The sequence below is a fragment of the Ammodytes marinus genome, assembly GCF_949987685.1.
Source record: "Ammodytes marinus genome assembly, chromosome: 22".
Taxonomy (NCBI): Eukaryota; Metazoa; Chordata; class Actinopteri; order Uranoscopiformes; family Ammodytidae; genus Ammodytes; species Ammodytes marinus.
Window position 1 is genome coordinate 12,141,189 of NC_137226.1, and position 12,490 is coordinate 12,153,678.

Here is a 12,490-nt window from a genome sequence, read left to right on the forward strand (position 1 = left end):
CGGGCCCCTCGACACATACTCGCAATGAGTTTGAATTAGGCTCTCTGGGGTCACCGATTAGACCCACATCATTCATCCAGACGAGCGAGTTCACAAAGAGGTTATGTGTGGGAAAGCTGAACATCATAGATTCTCCATCCGAGCATGGGCTCTGTTTCTCGTACTGTGTTTGGACACATGGTGAAAACAAAATCCCATTAAAAGACAATGAACCGATCCAACTCAAATGTGAAGCAGACCTGGTAAAGCTTATAATTCTGTGCCATGGACCTCCATTGTCGTACAAAAGAAGAGTCAAAAACACATCACTGAGCTGATGGATGACACGTCGTTCTTTCATTGCCAAAAACCTGGGCACTGTGTTTTATTTTCAGTCAGTCCCTTCCACAAACACCATTATGCTGCCATAAGTACAAGCCAGTGCAACACATGTGTATTGTTTCGCTGCTGAAATTAGTCCATCAGCAAAATAAAATACTACTTTCTTTCTAATGACTGCATTTCCCAGCTGCCTTAGCAAATTATGAGGTGTTTGAGAAATATTAAAAGATATATTTCTGACCTAGTTTATTGATTTTCGGCAGTAGGGAACCAATGGGCATTATTTCTGGTACCACAGATGGGATAGAGAAAGTACTGGGATATTGACCAATTGGTTTTTAGTCTTTTCAAAGGGTTTGTAAGAAAGCAAAAAATATATATAGCCTAGAATAATTAAAGCCTTGTTCTTTTAAAAGCATATTATATAGAAAGGTCCGGTGGATAGCTAAGCTTACATAATCGGGACATTTTAGATTTTTTTTTTAACATTACTTAATGTGATTGTGTAGTGTTTTTGAAATTGGCACTTACCAAAAAATTTAAGTTGTTTTTAGGATACGAAATGAAGGCTTTGTTCATATTTGCTCAATTTAGCAAAGTAGTTGATGCTGACCTTTGGATGAATCAATGGCTCTTTCAAGATCTATCTATTCAAGATTCTACTGCCCTTGTTTTTCTTTGTTCTGCGTCCAAGCAACCACAGTACTATCTAGATACGGACATGCTAGCATGCGTTTAACAGTGTCAAGAAAGTGACACCTCATGCAAATTCCAGTGAAGACATGGACAGAGATGGAAGGTTGACTCTGAGACTGAACAAACACTGATTGCATACATCAGCACAAAATGAGCCTAGCCTGTCATTGCTTTAGGCATTTTTGGATTAGAAAAAATTCAAGTGTTTATATTTTTTTCTTAATTTTGAAATCTAGAAGAAAAAAACTGTAGGACACTGGAACCAAAATCCTTAAGGAAGGAATTAAAGTTAGAGTAGTTTCCCCATAAATCAGTGGAATGATGATCATCTCAGTTGGAAATTGGGTGAAGCCAGCCCTGCTATATAAGCCTTTGTAGTTCACATGAGCACAGATTTGGTTGAAGGCGAAAAAGAGCCAGCTCCGGAAGCAGGGGCATAATTAGCAAAACACGCTAAAGCTTGGAAAGTGAAAACACTTTACTGGGGAGCAGAAATAAAAGATTTATGTGCTGCTTTTTGCATAAAATTAAGTTCTTTTTTTCTTTAAAAAAAAAAGCCTGGAGTGCGAAACCTACCATTTTTCCCCCCAGCCACCAAACCTTTGCCTTTTTTCCATTTTAAAGTGATGCATGTTTATGCTCACTGGAAGCACCTAACCCATTAGCATTATTCATAACATGACGCTTTCTAGGTCCGCCCTTTGGTGGAGAAGAAAAACGACTTCACTCTCCAGTAACTGTGAGCGGAGTGAAAAAAAGAGCTCTCCCTGCGATGAAAAATACCGTTATCCAAAAGCGCTGGTTGGTTAGTTAAGTGAAAGATACACTGCGGTGCAATTTACCCCTAATTCAATCCTGCCTCAATCAAGACTTTGACTGCCTTCGCATTCGCAGCTTCAGGCAGCTGAGGAGTAAGTCTACAATATTACTGAGTGAATGGCTAATCACATCTGCTACCGACGTATTATCACTCACATGTTGATGAGCGACTACGTTTGGGTGATTTCCAGACTGTACCACAGATTGACTCTTTTAATCAAACCATTGTTTCTCAAAATGGGTCATAGGCCCAATTTGTGTGATTCTCCACGTTACAAGATTGTGTAGAATGTTTGTACTGACAGCGAATAACAATGTTCACATTCAGCACTGACTTTTAACTTACTGTGGGCCCTTATCTGATTTTTTTGAAGGGAAATATCCAATCGTAGAGCCAAGGCAAGAATGTTGATATTACACAGTTCTGCAAAATCCCGGATTGTGTTCAATGATAATGTATTTGACATCCAATGCCAACATGTTCAATGGATAGTTAAGATGTTGTAAAGGGCTCAGATGAAGGCTAGAGTTAAGGTTAATAAAACAGAATGAAAACTGCAGTCTTTTTTGTGTATCAGACTCAAAGGCAGTGGGAAGCATGCCATTGTTTTAGTACAGCAACACCTGTTGATGGTGGGTGGGTGGTTGGGTTGGCAAAATATGTGACTTTGACATTGGGAGGATAGTATTTCATTTCACAACTACAGAGGAATTTCTTTTGGTTTTTTATGACCTAAATTGTTAACTTATTTTAGCCCAGTACGACAGTTTATCCTGACTTTGGGAACAGTTGCTGAAAACAAAAAAATCAACACTCTATTGTCAGCTAAGCTTTTAAGCCAATATAGATGAGATGTTGAATACGCTCAAGGCATCATGGGAAGATTGAAACATATACAGTTCCATGATAATGAGCAAATGCTAATTCATTATTTTTTTTCTCCAGAAAACACCCTACCCCGCCCAAGTCTGGTGCTGGCATGCAGGGGGGTAAGAAGATGATACCGCTTGACCTTGTAGGATGTTCTCAATAAACAGTGACGCATGTAATAGTTTAATTGATTTTACATGCCTCGTAAATCTCAAAAAAACTAATTCAATCACACAACTGGAATTACTCATTATTTTTATTTCGGAGCAAGAATGCATTAATGTGTGTTCACACTACCTGCCTTTCCAGTGTCAATCCCAACATTTCCCCAAGCCTAACCTATTTAATGAAACTGTACCACGGAAGAGACTCTGATACATTTCTTCAAACCACCAACAACAACAAAGACCCATCTACAGTGCTGCCTGGGCCACTCTCCATCCTGAGGGCATTTCCCAAATCAACACAAGGCTTATGGTTACACTCCGCTCCAAATGTAATCATCCCCCCCACCCCCCCTTACTATGCAGATGGTTTAGTGTTATTCTATCTGTAACTGGACTCGATTCAGCCTCTGAGTGAAGCCTAATGACTGCTAAACCCAAGTTGGTTAAGTGGGAATCCAACACCAGCGCCCTACTGTAACCTAATCTCCCATTGGACCACCTGGACCAAGGATCCTGCACCCTTGTGGGTTCAAAATACACTTGGCAATGGCAGGACAACAGAGCATTTGCATTTTGTAAGCCCTTAAGCCTGCATATACTGTATGCAGAATTATTTAGCTTTTGACAACTTGGTGGAAAAACATCATTGCTGACATTACAAGCAAGCAGCTGTAAGTGTCGACCGTTCTTTGGAAACAGTATCAACAGACACAGCTTTTATTCCCCAAATAATTATGCCTGATGGAGAAATTCTTGGCATGGGGAAAAAATAGCAGGGGGGAAAAGTGGAGCCTTTTCCCTTTTTCATAGATTAACTGGCATTGGGTCTCAGATGAGAATTGCACGTTCACTGCCAAAGGACTCATCCAAAGATCTGACTGAGAGACATTTTATGCTAATATGACAGTAACATAGATTTTCTTTTTCCTTTTTGTCTGCAACAGCTTAAAATCTAGGAGGATTTTTTATTTTTTTTGGTGTGCGTGCATATTCCATTTTTCTCGCGGCGTGTTGCAGCAAATGCCCGCAACACATATCTATACCGGCTCCAGATGGTTGGACGTAACATCTGTCTCACCTGACAAAACATAGCCTGCAGCAGCATATGGCCATAAGGTGTATTATTGGGTTAGTGTGGTTGGCTTCAAACTGTGTAACACTCACTGGCTGACAGCACACACACACACACACTGAGACTAGACAAAATGTGTGTCTCCCTCCAACACATAAGACAAATAGACAGACAGACAGACAGACAGACAGTCACTATAATTCTATTCCCAAGGTTTTTCTAAAAAGCCAAGAAAAATCTGTGGCACCTCAGAGGGCGGGGTCATGCCAAAGTGTATTAATGAGTTGGATAGACAGTGAGTGACAAACAGGCAGAAAGACAGACAGGGGCAGTGGAATGGAACGGACTTGAAACACTGTGAGGTGACTGATAAGTGATGGGAAGAGGAGGAGGGCGAGACTTTCTGTTTTGGATACAGAAGATCCTAAGAATGAGGGGGATTTAGAGGACTTATTGTTGGCACACGACTCATTTCCCCGCTCCGGTTCTCTCACCTCACGCTTACTGAACTATCTTCCCTTCATTTTCATTCTTTGTCACACCTTCTTTTTCTCCTCTACCTTTCCATTCTTCCATTCCTCCTCCTCCTCCATCTCCCTTTACCTCCTATCATCTTGGCCAGGCCACTTGGCCGATCGGCGAGTATGGTAATCAGCCAGGGGGGCTGATAACGGCTGATAAGTCCTCTTGTGGGGCGCTAAGAGCTTGAATGACACTTTTACACAGTCGTAAAACAACAGAAAGAAGGAAAAACACGCCGTAAAGCTGATGAATGGATGGATTTTGAATGTACACACAGCATGTGTAAATAGGCATATCTGCCTCGTAACACTGCCACACGAGTTGAGTGTGTACACGCATCATGTGTGCATCCTTTTTGCCTTGTGTGGAGGTGGGGGGAGTGAGGAGTGTCCCTCTGCCCACAGAAAGGGCTTTCATCCTGGGCTTATCAGAGCCAACGCAGGGGGGGATCGTTGGCTGGTGGAGCGAAACGGCGACTGTTGCCGTCCCCCCCACCCCTCTTACCCAGTCCACCCCTGACTTTGTGACCCCCACCCCAAATACACACTGTGAGGAGACACTCAGAAAGACAAATCTAGACAAATTTAAAGGAAGATTTTTTTTAAAATACCTCATTAAAAGTATTGCATCCATATTTTTAATGGCCAACATACTCAACAGCCACAGGAAGCCCTTCCTCGTACTAACCTGGCCTTAACCTGACGCTGAATAATAACCCATTTCCTGTTTCAACTTTTGGCCGACGACCAGAAGACATGCTTCCCACAGTGCCAGTGACGGGCCATATGCACACCCCTAAATCATGTGGTATTATCACCAAGCTGTGCTCCAACGAGCAACCATAACCATGATGGAAGACACCAGACTATCCGTGTTCAGCGGCGGAGTTCATTTCCATAACGCTAGATTAACATTTTTGGAGCGAAAAGACATTACCTAAGTAAAAAATGTTAGTGCCTCTAAGCCTTGAAAGTGGAATTGTTAAACTTCTCTTCTTTTCTGCAGACATGTTTTATTCTTTTTACACTTGTGCGTGTTTGTGTGTGTGTGTGTGTGTGTGTGTGTGTGTGTGTGTGTGTGTGTGTGTGTGTGTGTGTGTGTGTGTGTGTGTGTGTGTGTGTGTGTGTGTGTGTGTGTGTGTGTGCTAGAGAGAGACTTGTCAAGTGGAATTACACTGACAGGTGGAAAGGTCAAACTTACCGACCCGCACAGACAGGGAGACAACTTGTTCTTCTGAAAAAAATGGAAAGGTCACGTCATTCAATAGTTTTTGAAAAAGCTCAAAAATCCCATCAGAGAGACGGAGGAAGGAGACAGTAAACAAGGCGCCCAGGATCATTGTTGTGACTCTCTGATAAGTGGACAAGAGGATGAATCAGGCGATACCGCCTCCCTTCATCCCTCGTTGGTCATCTGTCGCACTATTTTACGACCCAAACACATCATACAGATGGGGTCTGGAAGCAGAAGATTGCATTTGTCACCCTTCCCCCGGACCCCACACTTTTTTCCGCTGTGCATGTCCACTCTTGGTTTAGGGTAATATTTTGCTGTACTTTCATGATAACTGCAGTTAGTTGCTTTTTTCCATTTTCCACTTCATTTTCGACACTCCAGGAAAGAGAAAAACACACACACAAAAGACTACAACATATCAGGCCCAGGTTACCAATAGCGCCTACATATTGTACACATCATTGTACCTATCTTGCTGAAGCCGTGGTCCAGGTTTGAGGTGCACAGCCATATGGAGGTGACGGCTGTGTGGCTTTGACCACAGCTTCCCCTGCTCTGTGTGGCACTCTGTGGACACCATAGGCGGTGGCGGGATGAACGGGTGTCTGTCTAGCCCCCTCCATGCTGTCTAACAGGCTGGACATGTGGCACAGCATCTGTCTCAAGAGGACAGGCCCACACCAAACATTGGCCCACACAACCCGTACACACGCACATATGCACAAAGGAGGAAAAAAAGGTGCATATCACGTAAAAAGGTATCATCAAATGCAAAGTCCGTGTGAATGTAAAAACAACAGAGAAATTATGACAGTATAAGTATTTAATGTAAGAATGTAATTGTTTAAAAAGACTAAAGAGGGCAGTTTGAAAGGTCATCTGACACAATATTGCAGAACACATGGTTAATTATAGGATTCAGCATTACATGAAAATACTTGCATACTAATAATGCCTTTGACTTTATCATCAGGGCCAGTTATGTGTAATCCCTTGTACACGGGTTCACACATTGAATCCTGTGTGGGTTAGGCTGGCAGTAACAATTAAGACAACCGCATAACACAAACAAATCAAATTGTATTACTGAAAATAAATGCTGACATAAACAGTTATAGGCAAATTATTTTTTATATAATGAATACCTCAAGGATTATGACTTTAAAGATGATAGCAATATTTGAAGCACTATCCAATAGCTGGTCTAATTAACAGGCCACGTGATGAAATTCAACAAAGACCCAACTGAACTGCTCTCAACACTCACTAAATCCACCCTTTTGTTTGGTTTAATGTTTAATTAATCAGGAATTAGCCATTGAATACAAACAATATCACTTATGGAAAATGGAGTGGAGGATTACACCCAGGGTAGTTAGAGGCTTTTGTATACCGGACATCTTGGCTGCACAGTGCTGTTGTGTGATAAAATAATGCTGACTTTAGTACTAACAGGACAAGACATGCCATGGGCTCTGGAGGCCAAAGGCCATGGGACAATTTAACATATAGCCACAAGCAGAATAAACATGGAATGGCAATTGCAACAGTCAGAATTGTGCCCCACGGTGCCAGTGTACAGAGATACACACACACACACACACACACACACACACACACACACACACACACACACACACACACACACACACACACACACACACACACACACACACACACACACACTGACCCACAGACATGAAATTGCAAATGAAACGTCCAATGTAAATGGTCTGACGAGAGCCATAAATCTCTCAGTGGCCGCTGGGCCAGGGCATACAGCAGTCCTGTCAGAATAGTGCAGCTGTGCGAACAGAGATAGCCACTGTGGTGGTGTGGGAGACACTGCCTGCAGGCAGGAACCTGGAATTGGCTTCTGAAATGCTCTGTTACCTTTTCAAAATGAAAAGTCCAGAACAGGTCTTTTACAAACACTATTTGGGGGGGATCATTACCATGACTCCAAAATAGCTGCAATCCATTTTGTAGAAGTGTCATGGTTCCCTCCACAAAAGGCTTTTACTAATTTAAAAATGAAAAATCACCTAAACTGGCCAGTTCACAACAGAACACAATGGCATGTCTTTATTGTTATTGATTCATTTCGCTTCTTGAAGCTCGGTGACATAGTGACTACTGGCAGTGCTATATGGTGAAATGCTGTAGCAGGCAAACTAGCCGCTAAAACATTACACGGTTTACTAAAAAAAAGGGTATCTTTGCTATCAACTTTCATTTTACAACTGAAGCTTATGGTCTTCTGTGAAGCTGTTGATACTGCGACAGAGCAGGTGTAAAACAGGACGGCACAACTAAAAAGGACAAACTTTCACATCGAAGAAGCCTTGTGGTGAATCTGAATCGTCTAATCGAAAATAATTCCACTGGGAGCAATTGATTATTCCATTTTCAATGCAAGTGTGACCAGGCCATAAAACAAAATGTATATAATGCTGCTCTAAAGTTTATACACAGGCACGCCATCTCCCTGAGGTTGCAAATAGCATTAAAACTCAAGTCTGAACCAGTTGTCATGGTGGATGAGTTTTTTTAATGGATTTTCTTCTCATCTTGATCAGCAGAGAACCACATTTTGTGCTTTATGTGAAAAGAATGCCAACAGCATCGGCACTGCTCGGACAAAGAAACCCCATTGGTCAAGACTCACTGGCCAAGACACAAGGCAGTGAGAGACACATACACACAATAGAAAATACATCACCAAAGTATCTAGGGACAGATAAGCTCAGAGCCCCAGTCCAGTGCCATTGTGCACCTGCTCTATATCTCTGGTAGGCTACAGTAGTATCAGCATCCTTTGGTTTTCCACTGTTATAATGAGCCGGTGGTGTCCTATTGTGTGGCGCTGCTGGAAGTGCAACAGGACAAAAACACTTTGAGAATTTGTAGTGTGTGTCTGTGTGTGTGTGTGTGTGTGTGTGTGTGTGTGTGTGTGTGTGTGTGTGTGTGTGTGTGTGTGTGTGTGTGTGTGTGTGTGTGTGTGTGTGTGTGTGTGTGTGTGTGTGTGTGTGTGTGTGTGTGTGTGTGTGTGTCAGGGTAAAACGAGAGAGGGGAGAAACAGATTGCTGAGAGGCAGAAAGACAGAGGGGGAGAGAGAGACTAATGAAGGTTATAGAGAAGGAGAAAGTATAAAGAAGGAAAGGGAAAGTGGAGAAGAAATGAGAAATGAGAGTGATAAAAGAGAAAAAGAGGGATTGTTGAGGCGTCTCTGTGGATTTGCAGAATCCCCACAGCCTCGCAGTTTCGGGACAAAGTCACGCTGACACACATACTGCCTGCTGAGCTCTTTCTTTCTCTCCTTCTCCTACGTTCTTTTTCTTTCTTGCTCTCTTTCTCACTGGTAATGAGAACTGTATGTGTTCGCGCCGACTGTCACATACACACCTCAGAGCGCTTGGCAGTAAGCGGGTACGCTCGTTCACACACACACACACACACACACACACACACACACACACACACACTAATTTCTTGGACACCTGCCACAGTGCCTGGACACCTACAGTGCGATGCAGAAATAGGAGGAAACCACAAGGGTCACTTTTCATGGTGAGTTCCAGCTAATCTCCATGCGAACACCAGGCTTTATGATACCATCATACATCTGCTGCTACGTTATGCCAAATGGAAATTGCCTGAGCTACAGCTGTTGCATAGCCTATAGATCTTTTTTTTGGTGACCATGTGTGAAGTCTGCTTAATACGGCATATAATCACTGGCTTAATCCTACAGTTAGTAGACTAGTGTGCCGTCTACATGTAGTAAGATATATGGGTGGACTCCAAACTTAAAAGGAAAAGTTAGACGAGTTTTGGCTCGAGCTATTTACTGTACAGACATGATAGTGGTATCAACCTTCTCATCCAACTTTCTGTCCCAACTGTACCTTTTAAACAATATTATTTATCATTACATTTAAATAAACCATCGCCTTTTTATGTGTCTTCAAAAAAACCTTATCCATGCAGAATTGCTCAGTGGTTCCACTCGTTACATAGCCTTTGTTCTTATTCAACGCACCAACCATAACAATCACCTCCTAATGTTTCCTTATGACATGGCTAATTTTGCTGACACTTTACACCCAGGCAGACGACACTAGACATCCACCATCTCATTAGAGCGTGGGGGCATTTAGTCAGAGGGGGCGTAATGAGCATGTGGTGCTATGAAAAACTTTTCATAAAAGAAGTGCGAAGCAACGATGGAGTGTTTTTAGGGTATAGGGATAATGCACTTATTGCATTTTACAAAGCCTGAAACAAGAGATAAATTGTTGTCACCATCAACATCCAAAAACAACCCTACTGTAATTGTAATTGTGAGAGGTTATTTTGTATCTGTGATATAAATGTATGGGCACTTCTCCTGACTCGACTGCACACTTTGGATGGTAGTGCACCAAGGTATACTGTATATGGAAGACTAAAAACACACACGTATTCAACAGAGCTTGCTCATCGTCATTATACCGTATCCAGTGTCCCTTCTCTTGTGTAACAGTGTAAGACAATGAATCATGAATGAAGCCTCACTGCTGCCACCGGCCTATAGTATTCGCCCGTACTGTACAACTCCACAACAGTGACAACCCAGAGCACGTGTATACTGCTCCCTCCCCACACGTACAACCATTGAAAAAAAAAATTTCATATACTTTCACCTCACATCTTTATCTTGCCCTGTACTTGGATTTACAGTGCAAGTTAACAGATGAAACCTGTAAAAAATAAAAAATACTGCTGACAGATTTCCAAGAACCAATCAGAGACAAGAAAAAAAACACACATCGTTATCTCCTGTTTCTACAAGATAAAAGAGCTTTTCGGAGACATGTCCCGGTAGATTCACACTCGCTGACACTTCCTATCTAATCAACACATTCCAGCCGAGCCCAGTGCAAGATGACAAGTTTATACATTGTCAGTGTTTTACGGCCCATAATGGTAATATGATCGCTTTTGTGGAGGTAGTAAAGAGTGTATGGCTTTGTCTGACTACTAGGGATGTAAGTAGCCTATTTCTCATGTTTAATATGTATGCCTAAATATTGATGTTACGAAGAAAAAAGGCAAAAAGTTGATGAACTCATATCGCGTAATGTGAATACACTTCTAAATGGAATAGCTTCGAAAGTCGCGGGAGCTAGATAGGTATTTTTTTGCATGGCAGCAGTGGCAATGCGAAAATCCGTCAAAACGGGGTCAGAAGAATGTAAAAATATAAACATGTCCGGTGCTGACAGACAAAAGACGGTAAAAAAAACCAGCATAACACAATTTTCTTTGCCGCTTGTTCTTTGAACCGCTTTGCTTCTAGACAGTCGCAGGCGAGAGGAGGGGTGTGATGAATTCCCCTGGAGTCAGCGCGGGAAAAAAAAGAGCTGAACTTGTTCTCACATCTCCACGCTGCTGAGGAAAGAAATAACTAGCTGCGCTCACTTTGATGGAGAGAGGAATACGCGCACACACACACACACGCACACACACGCACACACACACACACACACACACACACACACACACACGCGCACACACACACACACACACTTTGGCTCTCTGCCTGGCTGCTTGGAAGTAACTCATTTTTTTTGCACATTTCTCTCTTGTCCCTTTCCCATTTTTCACCCAGTTTCCAACCTGGCTGCTGTCCTATTCCAATGTGGTTTTGATCAGTTCCTTTTCGTTATTCCTGTCCTACTTTTTACTCAGACACATCCAGTTCTTCTCACCAAACACCAAACCATTCTTGCAATCATTCTCATCACTGCCTCTTGCTGTCATTATAAGTTTACCACAGTGGTGGTTCCCACCATCATCCACCACACCACACCAAAGCATCCTGTGAGCCTCGATCACTTACCTGTGCAATCTCATACAGCAGTTTGTAGTGTTCCTCCCGTTTCTGCAAGGTGCACAAATTGCAGCCCATTCTAGTTGTCAGGGAAACAGTGCCAAGAGCCCCGATGGAGTGTGTGTGGTGAGTGTGTGTAAGTGTGTGTTATCCCCCCCCCTCCAGGGGCGAAACACACTTCGGGCTCCTCTTCCTTTGCGCTCCCCCACACCTCTTTCTCATCCGTGTATCCTCAGAGATCCCCCATATGTTGCTTGGAGCGCACACAAACACACACACACACACACACACATACACACTAGTTCACTTCCCTGCTATAGTAGACGTTGTAGATGTAGTTCCTCCAGTGTGTGTGTGTGTGTGTGTGTGTGTGTGTTTGTGAGGAGTGTGTCAGTGAAAAAAAAGCATCTGACTGTTACTCCTTCCCCCTGATCTTCACTTACATGCCTACATACATACACTCTCTCCACTCCACCACCTCCTCTTCACAGTGTGAGCGCTCACTCGTACGCACACACACTTTTGGTTCAGGGAGACACACCTCCTCCTGTGGCAGGGCTGCCTACACATGCCTGCTCCTACCCGGGCTCATGAATAGCACGTGTCCTCCTCATTGGCTGTTTAAGGAAAAAAAGGGGCTGGGAGTATAGAAGGAGGGGACTGCTCTTATCTTGGGCAGATTCAGCATCTGAGCATCAGTGTTGTTGCTCGCAGGCGAAGTGAAAGACATGGAGGGAGAGAGAGAGAGAGAGAGAGAGAGAGAGAGAGAGAGAGAGAGAGAGAGAGAGAGAGAGAGAGAGAGAGAGAGAGAGAGAGAGAGAGAGAGAGAGAGAGAGAGAGTGTGTGTGTGTGCTAGCGGTTGCATCAGGATTTTCTGTGCTCAAGGGTGCGTCTATTCTTGTTATCAGCAT

General features: G+C 43.0%; 1 protein-coding gene across 1 annotated transcript in view; it reads right to left on the reverse strand.

Moving 5' to 3' along the window:
- Positions 1-11,657, reverse strand: part of pdzrn4 (PDZ domain containing ring finger 4) — a gene marked incomplete at both ends in the record, with an annotated part of 36,659 nt that extends 25,002 nt beyond the window's left edge. Inside the window, one exon of the mRNA XM_080051433.1 lies at positions 11,589-11,657. Within this exon, the coding sequence (XP_079907559.1) occupies positions 11,589-11,657 (69 nt within the window). The remainder of the gene's footprint in view (positions 1-11,588) is intronic.
- Positions 11,658-12,490: the final 833 nt, after the last annotated feature.